Below are 19,989 nucleotides of genomic sequence, written 5' to 3'. Positions count from 1 at the left end.
CAGCATTTATTTAAATTTTAAATAGATTTTTTTTATGATAATGATTTTATTAATGTACATAGTGGCACTGCAAATTTATGATGGCATATTAGTTATGTCTCACCCAGACATACTATCAGTAACAATCTAACAAGGCTTGAACTCTGTTGTCATCCGATCTCTAGTATACCTCTATTAGACCCAAATTCAGATGCTCTGGATTCAGTAGCTGATAAATGTTTATCTTTTTTTTTCTTCTTTTTTCGTGACAACAATCTTATGGTAAGTAAATTCAAGACTTAAAGAGCCCAACAAACAAGGCCACAAATGCAAAATTTCATGCCTGACTAGTAACTAAGAAAAACAAAATTGTCCAAAAAGGAAGACTCGGGCACAAATGGCACCACATAGTGACTGAGAGTTCAAGCTTATCCAATCTTTCTTACAACCAGACTGTATAAATGCAGCATATGTTCATATAGTATACAGCACATTTCATTAAGCAATTTAAATTGTTTTACAAAAAAAAGTTTTTTTTTTAAACAAAATCATAAAACATGTATAACATATGCATAAGAAAAATAAATCATAGGCCTAATACATGTAAAATAAAAATAAATAATAATAATAATAATAATAATTATTATATTATATATATATATATATATATATATATATATATATATATATATATATATATATATATATATATCATTTGATTTAAAAGAAATGAGCTAGGGGTGAAATCATAGGAGTCATGATCCTTCCAACATCCTGAGTTTAAAGTAAAAAAATCCAAGTTTCTATAAACTATTTGGAAAACATTTTATTAAATCCAATATAAACAATTATCCCATTGTTGATCATAGTAGATTTAAAGATATGTCATTATTGTTGTTATTATTTATATTTTTATTGTTAATAATGATAATAATAATAATATAAACAATGACAACATTAAAAGAGTGTAGAGCTGATCTATGTTAACGGTACATTAGTTTTTATTTTGAAAAGAATAAAAACGGAAGTGATGTCGTCGGTAGGTTGACACCATGCAGATTAAACCATAAAACTGCAGTGAACATAAACCACTGTGTAATATAGCAATAGTCAAATATAGTTATGCAATCTCATTGCTAACCAAGCAGTTGTAGGAAGCGCCACGCCCCCAACCTGTGCTTTATTGTAAACACAATGTAAGTCCTGCTTCACCTACGAGAACGAGAAGAGCCCGCGTGCTGAGTAGCTGTAGTGTACAAGCCTCTTTTTTTACAGTCTATGGTACAAGCACATAAAATGTCAAGATCCATCAAAGAGCTTAATATCCATTATGACCCTATTAACGAAAGCAATACTTTTACTAGTGGGGACATTGTGGAGGGGCGAGTTGTTTTAGAAGTGACCAAAGAAATAAAGGTGGATAGTTTTTTTGTGAAGCTGAAGGGAGACGCGAACGTGCGCTGGACTGAAGGATCAGGCGACGATGAAACAACCTACAGGGACCTCGAGAGATACTTCAAAATAAAGCAATACTTCATTCAAGAGAGCTCGAAGAAAGGTAAATTGCACAAAATAATAAATGATTATAAGTCGTTGTAGTAGTTTACTGTTATTATATAATTAAGTAATACACACATGTACTACAGGGGCCGGTTGCATAAATCTATTTAAGACTAGTCTTACAAGTTAGTCGTCTATTTTTTTTCTTTAAGACTGGTATTTACTTTTTAAGTCGGTTGCATAAAATTTTAGATTGGTCTAATTTGAGACAAAAAAGTAAGACTGGTTCCCCCTTGGCTAACTTTCTCTTACAATCTATGTTGCCATAGAAACAAACTGTCAAAAGAAAAATATGCTCTAGATTCACAAAAGTGGCCCAACTTTGTCTTGCGATATGGCAAATTTTAATCTTTGGTTTTATGAAAGGGCAATAAGAAGAGAAAGAGTTTTCAAAGACCGTTCAAACCCATTGGAAGTACTTTGTGAAAAGGAACTGCTGGAGAAACTAAGATTTCCAAGACATACAATACAAGAACTAGCAATTGACTTGGCGGAGCATCTGAGGCCTGAAACTTCAAGAAATTTTAGCATCCCTCCACTGCTACAAGTATGTCTAGCTCTACGTTTCTTTGCCACAGGATGTTTTATAAATGCAGCTGCAGACTTAATTGGGGTACATAAGTCTACAGCATCAAGAATTATTCATCGGGTTGCTCATGCACTGTCAGGCAGACTTCCACTTTATCCGACTGATGTCTCTACCTTGAACAAGGTGAAGGCAGATTTTTTCAACATTGCTGGATTTCCAAATGTTGTAGGAGCCATTGATGGAACACACATTAGGATTCAAGCACCTTCAACTCATGAGCCATTGTTTGTTAATAGGAAAGGCTACCACAGTATTAATGTGCAGGCAATTTGTGATGCCAAACTGAGAGTGCTCAACTGTGTCGCTCGTTGGCCAGGATCAACCCATGACTCAAGAATTTTAGTGAATTCCCAAATTCATGATGCATTTGAGAGAGGAGAATTGCAGGGTGTGCTCTTGGGTGACTCTGGTTATCCACTAAAACCCTGGCTTCTAACACCCTTCTTGAACCCAGTCAGTGTGCCTCAAACTCGGTACAACACAGCCCATGCCAAAACAAGAAATGTTATTGAAAGGTGTTTTGGAGTCCTGAAACGAAGGTTTCATTGTCTGCATGCAGAGCTCAAAATGAAACCAGAAAGAGTCTGCAACATAATCTGTGCATGTGTTGTTTTGCACAACATGGCAAGGTAATAAGTTTTTAACTGTAATTAAAACACCTAGCTACATATTCCCCAATGATTATAAATTACATGAGTAAAAGATCACTTTCCTTTTAATAGAAATCTTGCACTCCCAGACATGGAGGATGACCAAATTTTTGAAGAACCCACTTTGGAGATCGCAGAGGCAGGAGATGAAGATGGAACTGGGCGTTACATTCGACAAATGATTGTAGAAAACATTTTCTCAGTTTGACTGAGAAAAATGGAAGAATTGATAACTTTTAAATGAATTGGACATACTATAATTTATTCATTGAGAATCAATACACAATATTTGATGCATAGTATCAGTAAAAACAGCTGAAATACTATATAATCTTTAAATTACAACTACATTAACTTTCACTAAAATACTTAAAATCTCTTAAATATATCTAAAGATTCTGTATGTAAACATAAGAAGTAAATTCAAAATTAAATAACTGGAATTATTAAATACAATTATTTGACTAGTTCTTGGACAATGGTCGTTGAGATCTATAGTTCATGTCCAAGTTTTTGTAGCTCCAACTTTAGCTTAGTTTTTTCTAATTCTAGTTTTTCTATTTCTAATTTTAGTTTAGTCTCTTCCAGTGTTAATATTTCATATTGCTTTTCAAGTATATTGTTCATGGTTATCTTGCTTGTAGTGTCTTTCTGTGTGTCTGTGTCTGAGCCATGTCCCACAGGTGCCATTTGGGTGCTGTCCAAATCATCTTCTTTACAAAAAAACAAACAAACAAACAAACAAAAACAACAACATTAGCAAAATTAGAAAGTTTTGTTGTACTTTTTTCTTCTGCAAAAATGCACTACATACTGCATACTACTTACTACATACTAAAGTTTACTTGTAGTTCACTAATTTTAGAAGAAAAAAAAACTTTTTACACACACGTTTACTTAGCTATCTAAATGGAGACACTGCATAAACTTCTTTTGTTTTTAGAAATAGATAGTTAAACATGTTATAACTATATAACCCACACCCTAAATCTACCCATCACAGAAAATGTTCTGCATTTTTACAAATTACATTTTTTTTATAGCCTATATTGACAAAAAAATAATATAGACCTATTGACAAAAGTAGTCTTTGATTATATAACCTATAATCTGAAAACACTGTCCTCAGCAAATAGTGATTGCATAAGCACTAACGTTACAATGGCATTACAAGCTACTTTCCCTGATCTGTGTCCACTTATTATTTTAAACACTGTTAATCTGTTTTTAACTTAAAAACTACATCATTGTAAGGAATAATAGAGGATTAACTAACTTGGTAACTTATAACTCGCGGTTTAAAGACTGTAAGCATAACTTTACCTTCGCTTTGTGTTGTTTGGTCCTGGCTCGTCACAGGCGCTTCATTGTTTTCAGGGACCAATGTTAAAATCACCTCGCAGTCTACTAGACGGTAAAAATTGGTACTCAACCCAAAACAATAGTACAGTTTTTTTTTTTTAAATCAAGCAAAAACAATAACTATCGAAACATTGTTACTCACGAGACTGTTGAAGCGGAACTGATGCGACAGCGGTATCCTCCCCCGCTGCAGGTAACGTCCGCCCGGATACTCCGCTCTCCCTCCCCCCGGGGATTCCCCAAAACATCGGAGATTCCTCTCCATATATTTCAATTATCATTTCCGTTGTCCTTTTCAATTTAGGATTTGGTCCCCCACCTGTTGCAGGGTTTTTTCGCTTGAATATTTCCTTTTTTGCCTCTTGGACCATATTTTTAAAACGTTTCTGAACGTCTTTGACGGATCGCGAGACAGACGGGTTTACGCTGTTAACTTTTTCAGTTATTGTTGTCCACGCCTTGTTTTTTTTTGCTATTGGCATTGTAGTCGCTAAATTTATTCATTAAAGTGGATTTGGAAGCATTGTATTCCTCCAAAATACAAATATTTTCAGCGAAGGAAAATTGTGACGAGCGCCCACTGTCGGCCATTTTGTTTAAGTTGTTCAGCGTCTTATTTTTCCCACAAAGCAATGCAATATAGACAGTCTTACTTAAGACTGCTGTGTGCTTATTTTATGCAACGATCTTTCTTCAGTGACTTTAGTTAGTCAGACTATTTCTAAGCCATTATCTTAAGACTGTGTCTATGTTTATGCAACCGGCCCCAGGACATACATGCTAAATAAATGCTCATAGTGAATTTAGAAGACAAACGTAGTTGTTGTGTGTGTGTGTGTGTGCGCGCGCGAGGGAATTACCCTATAGTATATGGAAATACCCCATTTCCCCATTTTTCAAAAGTCTTATAAATCAAACAGAATAACTTCTTGTGAGAAAGTAAAAATGTTTTCTGTGATGGGTAGGTTTAGGGGTAGGGGTAGTGCAGGGCGATAGAAAATACGATTTTTACAGTATAAAAACATTACGCCCAAAAAAAAAAACATAATCCCCACAATTCACAAAAGCAAACGTGTGTGTGTACTTGTTTATATTATGTAATAAATGTGAGTTCACCTACATTGTGGGGACCAGCCAGCGGTCCCCACAATGTAAATAGATTTATAAACATAATAAATGATATTTTTGTGAGAAAGTAAAAGTGTGCCTGTTTCCTGTGATGGTTAGGTTTAGTGTAGGGACATACGCCTATGGAAAGTCCCCACAATTCACAGAAACACAACGTGTGTGTAATAGCCTAAGATTGGGAAATAATACCTGACTATTTGTATTTCTTACTGTGATGTCTACAGGCCAAAGTGAAAAGAATACCACTCTTGTAAGTGGAGAGACTTGTAAGTGACGGGTTTTCTTTTTTACCTTGCACTAATAAATAAATGACATACAAATCTTGCATGAAACCTGAAAAGATTGTTTGCTGACATTATAGTAATTATGCTTGTTGAAAAGGGAGCACAACCCTCTTTTAACCCATACAAACGATTATGTTTCTAAGATGGATCAGTGGTTACACCAGGAAGTCATGTTTTTCCATTCAGATTTCAGCTGCCTCAACAGTAAGTGATAAAATACAATCTTCAATGGTATTCCAATGGTAGTTGTTCTTTAGTTTTTAAATATGTGCACCGCAAAATAATAATGATATTTGGCATGTGTAATTCACAGCCCATAAACACAATATAGAGAACAAATGGGCAAATAAGCAAGAGCCTACAATAAGAATAAGCAAGAGTTACTCACGTAATGGTTCCCAGAGTCAAAGTCGAAGTTGAAACAATGGGGAAACTCCCTTTGTTGCATCCTACTTCCATTTAATTCAATCAGTATGCCATTGTATTTTAAGCAAAACTAGCCCCTGCATCATTATCTTCTGAATTAGCAGATGTCATAATCATTGCTCATTATTCTAGAATAGTTTATTTAATAAAATTCTGCATGTGTTGTGAAGTAAAAAAAAAAAAGTTATTAAGTATATGCAGGTATGTTAAATTATTCCAAATTATTTGGAATAAATTAAAAACCTATTATTATACAGTGGCAATGGCTAAAAAATATTACATACATACATGCATACTTTTTACTAATGCATACATGACCATACTGTGCACTATAATGCTTGTCAGTCATTTGAGTACCTAAATATTTTTATTTTATCTTAATTTCAGAAATATGCCTCCATCTTTTAATGGAATTCATGGCTCAGTTAAGTACGTCATGACAGTAAAGCTGAAGAGGCCTTGGAAGTCATCATCTACTACATGTACAGAATTAACCTTTTTACCCAGGAATGATGGGACCAATGATCATTTACTGGTATGAATTACAATACCATGTTTGAGTCTCTTTGGCACTCATCTATTGATAAATAGAGAGATTATGTAACTGGTTATACTGTCATCAGAATTGTGATTTAAACCATTTGCTTTGCGACCTAAATTGTAGTTCACTCATTTCAGTATGTTGTTATACAGCAACCACTATCTGGCACAGAAGACAAGAAGATGAAACTTTTTGGCTCAGGAAAAATGTCAATGACAGTAACAACAGACAAAACTGGCTATATGCAAGGTGATTACCTGTGTATCTCTCAAACACCTCAGTCAAAGCTGCCTAAACTGAAGACACTAGCCTGTAATGCCAATAGATGGGTTTCCATCAACATAGTTTTATGCACATTTTGAGGCATTGCATATAAATCCTGGATGTAAACAACAAATGCAAATAAAATTTCCCAATTTTGCGTAAAAATATATATGGTCACTTGAGGTGGGTCCTTTTTTTTAACGTAAGAAGACATGGGCATAAACTATGATGGAAACAAATTTACTGAATAAATTCCTTGATCTGTAAAACACTGCTTTATCTGCGAATAGGTTTTACTTAAATTAAATTTGCAACTTGAATGGAAAACCCGGCTATAGTCATTTGGTCTTTTTTTTTTCAATTATTGATAAATGTTGTCTCTAATTCCTTGTAATTGCTGCAGGTGAAACAATCCGAGTTTCAGTTGATGTTGACAACTCTTCATCTCGTGACATCAAGCTAAAGTACAGCCTCAAGCAGAAACAGACGTTCATTGCTGAAAGGAGAACTAAAATAAGATTTAAGGATATAGTCAAAGAAACTAAAGATTGCATCCCATCTGGAGAAAAGACAAAATTCATAGTGGACATGAACCTTCCACGTGACCTGACTGTCACCATTGAAAACTGCAGAATTATAAAAGTGCAGTATGAACTCAAGGTGCAACTTCATCTTCCTTTGTATTGCCATATTTAAAGTGACAGTTCAACCCAAAATTAAAATTTACTCACCTTCGTGTCATTTCAAACCTGTACTTTCTTTCTTCTTTGGGAAAAAAAACAAACAAAATGAAACGGTTGAAACATTCTTTAAATTTCAGAATATCTTCCTTTGTGTCCTGCAGAAGAAAGAAGGTCATACAGGTTTGAAACAACATAATGGCGAGTAAATGAAAGAAACGTACTCGGTTACTAACGTAACCTCGGTTCCCTGAGATACGGAACGAGTACTGCGTATGGGGAAAGGTCTCCCTTTTTCCCCGCTGCTGAAGCCTTTTTCAATAACGCAGTGTAACTGCACCGTCATTGGTTCACTCATAGACAAGTTGTTGAACCAATGACGGCGCGGCATAGCTGCGCGGCCTATGGCGACAAAGCGCGCGAATATTCCCGCCGAAATGGGCGGGGTTAAGGGCTATATAAGCAGGCGTTTCGCCATAGGATTTCAGTGTCATTCGACTGAAGCGACGACCCTGAGCCGCAGCCTCGTGGCACGGCAAGTATCGCAGTACTCGTTCCGTATCTCAGGGAACCGAGGTTACGTTAGTAACCGAGTACGTTCCCTTTCGATACTTCACTCGTACTGCGTATGGGGAACGAATTCAACCACGCCGTGCCACGGCTGGGAACGATATAGCTTGAAGCTTGGACACCTGAGAGGGGGCCCAAGAGACAAGCGAGAGGGCAAGCCCTTACCGAACCCTTGCGTTACACTTAGAGGAAATTTATTTCCATGATAGCGTGAGGCGGAGCTCATCTGAGGCCGCTAATCACACTGAAAGGACTCGAGCCTGTAAGGTCGGGACATCGAGATGGTAAAACCTGACAAAGGTGGACGGCGAAGACCAGCCGGCCGCCACACAGATGTCTTGGATGGAAACTCCGTTGGACCAAGCCCATGAGGAGGCCATCCCTCTAGTGGAGTGGGCTCTGACTCCTATGGGGCATTTGGCTCCCAGTGAGGAGTAGCACAGCGTAATAGCGTCCACTATCCAACGAGAAATGCGCTGTTTTGAGACCGGAGATCCTTTGGTGCGGCCTCCAAAACAGACAAAGAGCTGATCTGACTGTCTGAAAGACTGCGATCGCTCTATGTAGGTCCTCAATGCCCTGACAGGGCAGAGTAACTCCAGCCCTTGCTCTTCCGTCGAAGGGGGCAGAGCAGAGAGCGAGATGACCTGAGCTCTAAACGGCGTTGAGAGCACCTTAGGGACGTAGCCATGCCTGGGTTTCAGAACGACCTTAGAGTCTCCAGGCCCGAATTCGAGGCATGCAGGGCTCACAGAGAGGGCCTGCAAATCGCCAACACGCTTAACCGAGGCCAGTGCTAACAGCAAGGCGGTTTTTAGCGTCAATGGCCTGAGGTCGACTGAGCCCATTGGTTCAAATGGGGCTCCTTTTAAGGCCCTGAGGACCAAAGACAGGTCCCAGGAGGGAACGGTGAGGGGGCGAGGGGGATTCAATCGCCTAGCGCCCCTCAGGAAACGGATGACAAGTCCGTTTCGTCCCACTGATTGGCCAGCAATAGGAGCATGGAACGCTGCAATGGCTGCTACGTAAACCTTGAGCGTGGAAGGGGTGCGCCCCATTTCCAAGCGTTCTTGGAGGAAAGACAGTATAGAAGATACGTCACTCTCCATTGGGTCTATGTTGCGTGACGAACACCAGTCAGCAAAGACCGACCATTTCTGGTCGTAGAGGCGTCTCGTGGACGGCGCTCTAGCCTGAGAAATGGTATTTAGGACGTCCCTGGGGAGGTTAGTAGGCTCCCATCGAGGGACCAGAGGTGCAGAGCCCAGAGCTCCGGCTGTGGGTGCCAGATTGCCCTGTTCGCCTGAGAGAGGAGGTCCCGTCTCAGGGGGATCGGCCACGGGGCTCTCAGAGAGAGCTTGAACAGCTCCGAGGACCAAATCTGGTTCCTCCAGAGCGGGGCCACTAGAAGGACTCTGTGTTGGTCTTCTCTGATGCGCCTGATGACCTGAGGGATCAGGGCGATCGGAGGAAAAGCGTAAAGGAGCGTGCTGGGCCATGAATGGGCCAGAGCGTCGACCTCCTTCGAGAAAAATGTTGGGCAATGAGAGTTGTCTTCTGAGGCGAAGAGGTCTATCTTTGCCTTCCCGAAGAGCTCCCAAATCCTGAGGACAACCTGGGGATGGAGCGTCCACTCGTCGGAGGGGACGTTGCTCCGTGACAGCATATCTGCACCCAGATTGTTCCTGCCAGGAACATGAGTCGCTCTGAGCGACTGAAGCCTCGGAAGAGCCCATTCCAGTAGACGTTTCGCCAGAGCGCATAAGCGGCTGGACGAGAGACCGCCCTGGTGGTTTAAATATGACACCACTGTCATACTGTCCGATTGGACTAGAACGTGACGCCCTGTCAAATGAGCCTGAAAGAACTGAAGGGCCTTCATCACTGCTAGCATCTCTAGACAGTTGATGTGCAGAAGGCTTTCCTCTTGGCTCCATGAGCCGAAGGCCGGTCTGCCGTCGCACACAGCGCCCCAACCCGAGTTGGAGGCGTCTGTTGCTAGCACCGTCCTTCGTGAGACCGCCTGTAAGGGCACTCCGCGCTTGAACCATACAGGGTTCGTCCAAGGTTTCAGGGCTAGAAGACAGGCCTGATTGACCTTGAGGCGAAGGCGGCCGTGCCGCCAAGCGCTGGGAGGAACCCGGAACTTCAACCAGTACTGAAGAGGCCGCATCCGAAGAAGGCCGAGCTGTAGTACCGGAGAGGCGGAAGCCATTAGCCCTAGCAGCCTCTGAAAAAACTTCAGAGGGAGGCAGGCTCTGTTCTTGACTGAGGCTGTGAGCTGCTGAATCGTCAGAGCGCGCTCTGGCGAGACTACTGCCGTCATATGGACTGAGTCGAAAACTGCTCCCAGAAACGATATTCGTTGAGTGGGGCACAGCAAGCTCTTGGTTGCGTTGACCCTGAGACCCAGGCATTGTAAATGGCTGAGGAGCACGGATCTGTGGTGTTCCAGCTCGACTCGCGAACGGGCTAGAATGAGCCAGTCGTCGAGATAATTCAGGACTCGGATTCCCGCCTGTCTGAGAGGGGAAAGTGCCGCGTCCATGCACTTGGTGAAAGTGCGAGGAGCCAGAGACAGCCCGAAGGGCAGGACCGTATATTGGTATGTCACTCCCTCGTATGCGAATCTCAAGAATCGTCTGTGACGAGGGGCTATCTGGATGTGAAAATACGCATCCTTCAGGTCCAGCGAGCAGAACCAGTCCTCGGGGCAGATGTGCGCGAGGATCTGTTTCAGTGTCAGCATTTTGAACTTCCGTCTCATGAGGGAATGATTCAAAAGTCTGAGATCCAGGATGGGTCTGAGACCACCATCTTTCTTGGGGACCAGAAAATAGGGGCTGTAGAAGCCTGACTCGCTTTCCGCGGGGGGAACTATTTCCACAGCTCCTTTTCTTAGCAACGTCATGACTTCGGCTCGGAGGACATGGGCGTCGTCCGGATTGACCAAAGTTTGAAGCACCCCGCCGAAGCGAGGGGGCCGGCGTGCAAACTGGAGCGAGTAACCCTGAGTTACGATCCCCATGACCCAATCTGACACATCGGGGATGGCCTGCCAAGCCTCGGCCCGAGTGGCAAGGGGTTGAATGATATCGTGTGACAGACCGCCGCTGAGGGGGTTGTACACCGAGAGTAGCGGAAGAGGAAATTAGCTCTCTTTTAGATGATATAAAAATTTGTTCGCCGTGAAAACGGCGTTTGGAGTGGGCGCAACAGTTGTGGGCCCAGTTGTCACTTGAAACATGTTTCCCACGCCCGGATTTAAACGAGGCGGAGGGGAAAGTGTTCGTGGGAGCTTTTGGGGTGGTCCAGTCGTGACGGGACGATTCCCCATCCTCTTCCTTCCTGGCAGATCAGGATGACTTCGGAGGCACCGGGTCCAGCACAATCTTGGGCCGGGGTCCCTGGCGTCTCGGGAAGGGATGGCGCTTGGCAGAGCGCGAGCGCTGGCGTTGCTCCTTAGGTGGCGCTGACTGCGGTGCTGCAGGTGGAGCGGGCTTGTGCTGCTGAGCCGACGCAGTCCTGGGGCGGCTGGAAGCAGAGCTGGAGCGCTTGGGCAGGAAATGTCTCATGGCCTGAGACGATTTCTGTGCCGCTGTGAAGCGTTCAGTGAAGCCATCCACTGCAGGGCCGAAGAGACCAGAGGGAGAGACCGGGGCGTCTAAGAAGGCCGTCTTGTCATTGTCCTTGATCTCCGTCAAGTTAAGCCACAGGTGGCGCTCCAACACTACCAGGCTGGCCATGGAACGGCCGATGGCCTGAGCCGTAGCCTTCGTGGCTCGCAGGGCAAGGTCAGTAGCGCTGCGAAGGTCCTTGAAAGCCGGCGCGTCAATCCCAGACTCGTCCAGAGAGCGGAGGAGTTTGGCCTGGAAGACTTGGAATATGGCCATGGAGTGTAGCGCAGAAGCGGCCTGTCCTGCCGAAGTGTAAGCTCGACCAGCTAAGGTGGAAGTAGTCCGGCAGGGCTTGGAAGGGAGTGACCTCTTAGCTTTCCATCCCACAGCCGCGGGAGGGCAGAGGTGAGCAGCCACTGCTTCGTCAAGGGGTGGCAGGTGCTCGTATCCCTTTTCCTCGGCGCCGTCGACGGCAGTGAGGGCGGAGCGGTGCGTGGTATGAAGGCGGGCGGAGTACGGAGCGCGCCACGACTTCGTCAGCTCCTCGTGGACCTCGGGAAAAAAGGGCGCTGCTCGCTGGCGAGGGGCTTGGCGGCGGCCAGGCAGGAACCACTCGTCAAGGCGACTGCGCGACGGCTCCTCAGGTGGGGCCCAGTCGAGGTCCAGCTCTTCTACGGCTCTGGATAGGATGCGGAGGAGCTCGGCATCCATGCCCTGGCCATGTTCAATGGGCTCCAAGGGAGGCGGGGGGGCGGGATCGTCCGATTCGCCAGCCCACACTTCTGCTTCGGAAGCCGCAAGAGACATGGAGTCGTCTTGCTCGTCGTCTGTTCCACCGAATGAGACAAGGTCACTCGCTTCCGCAGAGGGACGCTGCTCAGGCCGAGAGAACAGGACGGGAGAGGGTTCCCTCGGGGGAGAGGGCGAGGCATGCGGGAACTGGGCCGGCGTGAGCTCGCCTATCTCCTGGCGCTGGGTCGCTCTGCCCCGCTGTCTCTTCCTAGCCGGCTCGCGGTAGGAAGGAGACGGGAGGGCGCGAGCGGCGAGATCACCCTCTGTGAAGAAGGCGACCCGCGAGCGCAGGGAACTGAGACTCATGCACTCGCAGTGCGGGCATGAGTCCCCAGCGAGCGCGCCGTCTGCATGGGGCTTGCCCAGGCAAGCGACGCACTCGCTGTGACCATCACCGTCGTGCAGGGGGGCCCTGCACGTGCCACACGAGTGGCGGGGCATCTGAGAAGACGCCGTTGCCGTGAAAACGGCACTTGGGTGGCTCTTTTAGAGCGGCGAGGGCCGCGGAAGCTCTAGAAGCGGTGAAAACCGCTGAAATACGCTCTTTTAGAGCGGCGTTAAGCCGCGGTGAAGCTCTCAAGACGGCGCGCCGGATGGCGGCAGGGGACACACAGGAAGCGGCCGGGAGCGGGAAGCGGGAGGCGGCGACTCGGCGACGGCGCTGATGCTGCAGTCGGAGAGGGCGCCGGCGCTGTCCTCAGTCCGGCGAGTCCAGGCGAGTCCGCTGCGGGAGCCTCTTCAGACGGCGGCGAGAGCAGTCAGGAAGGCGGCGAGCTTCTCGGCTTCAGGCGGAGATCAGCGAGGAGATGATGAGGTCGTCGCTGAAGGAGAAAACACTGAAATCCTATGGCGAAACGCCTGCTTATATAGCCCTTAACCCCGCCCATTTCGGCGGGAATATTCGCGCGCTTTGTCGCCATAGGCCGCGCAGCTATGCCGCGCCGTCATTGGTTCAACAACTTGTCTATGAGTGAACCAATGACGGTGCAGTTACACTGCGTTATTGAAAAAGGCTTCAGCAGCGGGGAAAAAGGGAGACCTTTCCCCATACGCAGTACGAGTGAAGTATCGAAAGGGAACTACTATTGCTACTAGTACTACTTAATTTTCACAAATTTCTCAAATGCTTTTTAATTTCTGTACTAAAAGAGTCTATAACAATATTGATTTTACAGCACAGACAAAACTTTCTAACAAAGAATAAAGCAAAAATAAATAATTGATTTGTTTTCTCTCCTTTGTAACTTCAACACATACTGTCACAGTTCTCTTAAACTATTCTGTCCCCGATTGTCTTTCAGGTGTCTCTGGATGTGTCTTTTGCCTCAGATCCAGCAGTCAAATTCCCTGTGGTTATTCTTCCAGTTGGCCAACAATGTCCTCCCTGGCAAGGCCCACCTGCAGGATTCCAGTCATATCCACCACTTCAGCCTAACCTTGTGCCTTGTCCTGCTGAACAACCACCTCCATATGCAGAACTTTACCCCAACTTATATGACCCTACAGCTCTACCCCATCCAGGAGCTGCTGCAGGGCTTTATCCAGATCCAAATGCAATACTGACTGGTTTCAATCCGACTCCATCTGCACCAGTTTATGATCCAAATCAAAGCACTAAAGAATCCTTTCCTAAAGGCCGGAACACACCAAGCCGACGGTCGGCCGTCGGGCAGTTTTTCTTCGTCGGCCGACTAAGTTTCCTCGGTGTGTTCTGCACCGTCGGCTGAAGTTGGTCCTCGTCGGCTTTGTTTCGGCCGATTCGAAATGTTGAATCGGCGTTGGACCTCGTCGGGCCGTCGGGCCATATGATCATTCTGATTGGCTGTTCAGCTAGCGAACCAGTGCATGAGAAAAGAAAAACGGAAGTGACGAAGCAAGTAAACGACGAAGTCAAGAGGGAACACACATTGTTTACCTTAGGTACGTGAAAGACATGGCTATCTGGAACGAGGCAAGTGAAGACGAATTGATCAACATGATCCAGGAAAGGCCGGGTTTGTATGACATTACGGAAAAATGTTATGTCAACCGTGTGCTGAAAGCTGAACTGTGGCGTGAGATCGAAAATAAACTCGTCATATCAGGTAAGATTTCCTTTTTGGCAATTGAGAAAGCTTGTTTGTAATTGTTCAATAGTCCATAGTAAAACTAATATAACCATTTTAGTGTTTTGTGTGTACCAAACTAAGTTTGTTTATGGAAACAGACAGTAATTAATATGTGCTGTGCTAGCATCTCATATTTCATAATAATATTAAAGTTAATCAAATTGTTAATAATATAATTAACAATACAGCAAAAAGTAACATTTGTTGGCATAACAAATACTCATTAAAGTGACAAAATAAGCAGCCATAACACTTAATGCTTACAAAATTTTACTTTGTCCCTCAGAAAAAGAGCTCAAGAAGCGGTGGGATTCATTGCGAACCCAATACATGCGTTATAAGAAACAAGGACCCTCAGGAAGTTCTGGAGCTCAGAAGACTGGCAGGCAGCAATGGATCCTGAACCGCCTGCAGTTTCTAGAGCCTCACACAAAAAGGAAGGAGAGCACTTCAAATCTAATGATCATGGTAAATAAACAAATATATTTATATTTATTTATTTATTTATTGTTTAATTTCAGAATAAAATAAACATTTTGCTTTTTGTAAGATGGCAAGTGCTTCTTTAAAAGAGTCTATTCACAAGTAACTCCGCATATTAAGTCAAGCCATTACATTAACTTGTCACATTTGTATCTTATGTTTTTTAAGGAACCTGCGGCTGATAGTGATTCCTGTTCACCCTCAGATGGTACCAACAGTGACACCTGGACTGGCACCCATGAAGACCCCAGCTTCAGTGATGCTGACCTACGGTCAAGTACACCCTTGGCTGAATCCACCATCTGTGGAACTGAGTCCACAGCCATGAGAAAGGACCATTTGCAAAGCTCCAACATAAAACCAAAGCCTCCAGGGAAGCGCAGGAAGATGCAAGACGAATCCTCCAGCGAGGAATCCACAAACTTGATGCGCACCATCGGCAAAACTCTGGAAAAGTTGGCATCACAGGAAAACACCAATGATGCCATCTCAGCTTACTGCAAAAATCTTGAACACAGAATGCGGAATTTGCCACCACATCTACTGCCACATTTCCAGCATGAGGTTGATAATTGCATTTTCAAATATTCAGTGGGCCACAACCATGCACTGGATGCATCTTCCAATCAGTATACACACTTGTAATTTTTTATGTAGCAAAATTGTAAACAGATATTGTAGCATTTAGTAAATATGTCACGCTTAGTTGTACGTTATATTAGAGTACTTATGCAAAGTTTATATTTCTGTACATTTTATTTATTTTAAATACCAACTGTTGATATTTTTCTGTAAATTACCTTAATGCTATTTTTGCACATTTGAAAATAAAACACTGACTTTGTGTAAAAGGTACTTCACTGTTCTTTATGTAAAAAAAAAATCACAAAACACAATGATGTAAAAATATAAACTTTATTTTGCAAATTCACACCATTGTTATAAAACATAAACCAAGGTCAAGGGGGAAAGAAACAAGTTTGCTACATGCTTATATTTTGCCCCACTGAAAGGGCACTGCACCGGTGTCCGAATTAAAGTACTGGCACAGTTTATCCCTGAGCTGTTTGGCGTGTGTTGTACTGTTGGTTGTGCGTGGCAGAGAGGCCTGCTGTAGGCCAGGGTCTTCTCTCCATCTTCCAGGGACAGTGTCATGATCTTGTTCTTCCTGGTCGATTCCTGCCATGTACACTTCACAGCACTCTTTGCGCAGAAAGTTGTGCAGAGCACAGCAAGACAAAACAATGTCCTCCACTTTGGCAGTGCTTTGAATATTAATGGTGGTTAGTAGGACGCGAAAACGATTTGCCAGGATGCCAAATGCATTTTCAACCACCCTTCGAGCTCGCGAAAGTCTGTAATTGAATATGCGTTGCTCTACAGACAGCTTGCGGTTCGGGTATGGCTTCATGAGGTATTCCTTTAAGGGGAATGCCTCATCAGCCACAATGCAGTAAGGGGCCAGCTGGTCTGATTCAGGAAGTGGTGCAGGTGCAGGAATGTTGGATGTTCTTTTCTCCAAGGCATCCTGCAATGAGCATCCCCCAAACACTCCACCATCTGAAATGCGCCCGTTGCAGCCCACATCAACATACAGAAATCTGTAGTTGCTGTCTACCAGTGCCATAAGCACTATTGAGAATGTATGCTTGTAGTTGAAGAATTTAGATCCAGATCCTGGAGGGGGACGAATGTTAATGTGCTTTCCATCCAGAGCACCCAGGCAATTTGGGAAATGCCACTGATTCTGGAATCCAACGGCTACTTGCTGCCACTCTTCCACTGTGTCTGGGCACTAAAAAACAATATAATTAAAAGAAATTAGTTTAACTCGTCAGACCATTAATAACTCAGTGATTTTGACATTCTTGAATTAACCCTGCAAAGCCCACTTCTGCAGAATTACAACATCACTTTCAAAAATTTAAAAAAAAATGCCTGCAAATGTTTTTTTCTCTCAAGATCACATTTACATAGTTAATGGGTTCTATTGTTCGTCCTCACAATGCTATTGGGTTGAAGAAGTGTTTATAGGTCAGCATTAGGCTCTTTATGTTTTGGATTTTGGGGGAGATGCCTGTTGCATTGTTCAGGGACAGGTATGAATGGTCTTGAATATGAACCTGTAAGTGCTCTGGGGGGATGAATGTGTTCTTTTAGTATGATAAGTAGAGAGCATAATAGGCCAGCCAGACTGTATTGTTTGAATGTAGTAGTGGAATTTTATTTGCATTGAAATTATAATTTGATGGATAATACTTAGATCTCTGCCCTCGACACATGGTCTACCATCCTGTCTATTCTTTCAGTTTATCTACTACAATATAAGACCCTAAAATTACCCTTATTAAAATGTAAAAAAACTGAAAAATCTTTAATTTCTACATCAGAGGCCTCCTAAAACAATATCTGAGAGATCAAAAAAATTGCTCATTTTTGGGCTAAAACAAAAAACATTAAACAGATACATGTATACCTTTAGGTATTTCTCTTTTAAGACTTGGTAGATTGCTGCACAGGTTTCAGGAACAAATTGCTGAATTGTGGACATTCCCACCCGGAATTGGTAAGAAAGGCTCTTGAAGCTTTCTCCTGCAAAGATTACAAACACATAACTCCACTATTAATTTTCCACACCTTTTACAGAGTCAAATCTAACACTTTTAATGCATTTGTACTACACTACATTAAAGCAAATATTTTTTTTATCAGTTATTAAAGACATTGTGCTACAAACAACCATAATAATGTTTTATACATTGTGTCTTTTTAAAGTAGGCTACAACTGGATACAAAATAATAAAATTCTTTTCACTTTTATAATGCTTCATAATACACCAAAATAAACACAACTGAAAAGGTGTTTTAATGAAATGTTCAAACAACGAATAACCTTACCTGTTGCCAAGAACCGTAGTGTAATCATCAGACGTTCCCCCACGGAGATACAATCCCGGTAGTTCGTGTTTGTTCTCTGTATGATTGGACTAATAAGTTCTTTTAACATGTGAAATTGAGTGGGAAAAAGCCGAGCGAAATTTTTAAAACCACAAGTTTCCTGTAACTCGAGCTCTCGACACAGGTTCGGGAAAGCACCTTGGGCCTGTCTCTGGAGTATCCATGGTTTCACCCATTTAGTGCGCTTTCTCCGTATTTTTCTCATCCGCTTCTTCTTTTCCTCTTCCACAAGCAAAAGACCAAGGGCTGACAAAGCCAGTGCCATTTGCAACGTGTCGGACATTTTTGAAATAACACGAATCCGTATGTGATGAGCGAGAACTGGTTTTTCATGCACCTTTGTTTATGTTTTGTATCCCTGTAGCTCTTCCGGTCTCCCTAGCAACGAACCATAGCAACGAACACAAACTACTGCCACCTGCTGGCATGGAAAGGCATTTCATCTCACGCAGGCGCAGAACGGACGTGCTATTTGGCCGTCGGCTGTCGAACGTCGGCTTGGTGTGTCAGGGCAACTTTGGACCCAGACGCTGCCGACGCCAGCCGACGCCAGCCGACCCCGCAGTCTGCTTTCGTCGCCACTAGTTCGTCGCCGTCGGCTTGGTGTGTTCCGGCCTTAATGTGCCTAATTAGTCTCCTTCACCAGACAAACCTCTGACCACCACTTATGATGTGTCAATTATAACTTCATGGTTTTATCTGCATGAATTCAAGCTTAGTGCCTATTATTGTGCCTTTTAAACTTAGCACTTTTCTCAAAGGGTTAGTTCATTGTCATTGATTACTCACCTTTATGTCATTCCAAACCCAGTAAGACCTTCATAAAAGTAAGGTTGAACCACTGTTGTCACATGGACTATTTTAACGATGTCTTTACTTACCTTTTCTTGAAAATGGTAGTTGCTTTGCTGTCTATAGAGGGACAGAAAGCTCTTGGATTTCATCAAAAACATCTTAAAGGTATAATATGTAATAATTTAGTCCGCTAGAGGTCGCTAGAAGCCTTGGGACATGTGACCTCAATCTCAACGGACGGTGCAAAAGAATATGGATTGGAGAACTCTTGTTCATGGATGAGATTATTAACGTTACTGTAGTATGAAGACGAGCAGGACCGAGTGTTGTGGGCGCTGAACGAGGCCGCTGGAGCGATTGCGCAACAGAACGTTTATTATGATACAGTTGCCGCCGCCGCTTCCACTTTTCCGGTCATAAGCATGAGGTAACGCAGCTATGTTTATTATTAGATACATTTGAGTGTGTTGAAAATGATGTTATAACGTTACTCTGTGCGTTCGCTCGGTGACTGCTGTGAGAAACTGCTGCACACTGCAGTAAGCCAGATCAATTTTAGAATATATTAAATACTGGATGGCTTGTGTTGATAAATGGCATGCAATTCATTTTAAAAAGTATTGTATGATGGAGGAAATTATGTATTACTGGTAATAACTTTGTCTTTGGTGTTTCCACGGTTTCTTCACAAATAGTTGCAATCATTTGGGATATTGTAAGTACTCGAGAACAAAGTATATAACACTGGCCTAGTGGTTTTTGGATATTTTACTGCAAAAATATTACATTTTGCACCTTTAATTTGTGTTCTAAAGATGAACGAAGGTCTTAGGGTTTGGAACAGCATTATGGTTAGTAATTAAAGAAAGAATTTCATTTTTTGGGTGAACTAACCCTTTAATTTTACAGGGAATGTACAGTATAATCTTCAGTTTTTTAGATCACTGTTCAGTTCCCCCTTTTACCCTGTGCTCCTTTTTGCAGTACAAAAAAACATTTTTAAAAAATATAGCTGATCACGCCTACTAAAAGTTATTTTGCTGATAATAATGCATCTGTACTGATAAAGTGTTCATATTAGACGATATTGCAGCTTTTTCTTACTAGATTTTTTTTTACCTCCATCCATGATAAAATGATCAACTCTTGCTTAATTTATTATTAACTCTCACTTCAATTAATGCACAGATCCATTATATTGAC

The 19,989-nt window shown here is 43.1% G+C and overlaps 1 protein-coding gene and 1 long non-coding RNA gene across 3 annotated transcripts; one reads left to right on the top strand and one right to left on the bottom strand.

Annotated features, from left to right (window-relative positions):
• Positions 1–1,110: 1,110 nt before the first annotated feature.
• On the top strand, positions 1,111–15,981 carry LOC137034698 (arrestin domain-containing protein 3-like). Of its 2 annotated transcripts, none has more exons than XM_067407833.1 (9): positions 1,111–1,537; positions 5,493–5,534; positions 5,696–5,756; positions 6,366–6,513; positions 6,672–6,768; positions 7,187–7,443; positions 13,744–14,526; positions 14,837–15,018; positions 15,202–15,981. In XM_067407833.1, the coding sequence occupies exons 1-7, from the start codon at positions 1,258–1,260 to the stop codon at positions 14,167–14,169; spliced, it is 1,311 nt and encodes a 436-aa protein (XP_067263934.1). In that variant the 5' UTR covers positions 1,111–1,257; the 3' UTR covers positions 14,170–14,526; positions 14,837–15,018; positions 15,202–15,981. The 2 variants fall into 2 exon arrangements, with proteins under 2 accessions (XP_067263934.1, XP_067263933.1); XM_067407832.1 differs by having other exon boundaries at positions 6,657–6,768.
• LOC137034700 (uncharacterized) lies at positions 2,960–5,004 on the bottom strand. Its single transcript, XR_010896968.1, has 3 exons — positions 4,283–5,004; positions 4,102–4,185; positions 2,960–3,491 (listed from the first exon to the last, which is right to left on the bottom strand). It is a non-coding gene; the product is annotated as an uncharacterized lncRNA (long non-coding RNA).
• Positions 15,982–19,989: the final 4,008 nt, after the last annotated feature.

The sequence above is a fragment of the Chanodichthys erythropterus genome, chromosome 13, assembly GCF_024489055.1.
Source record: "Chanodichthys erythropterus isolate Z2021 chromosome 13, ASM2448905v1, whole genome shotgun sequence".
In the NCBI taxonomy this organism is placed as follows: Eukaryota; Metazoa; Chordata; class Actinopteri; order Cypriniformes; family Xenocyprididae; genus Chanodichthys; species Chanodichthys erythropterus.
Note: the sequence above shows the minus strand (reverse complement) of the source record. Positions and strands in the feature narration are given on the sequence as shown.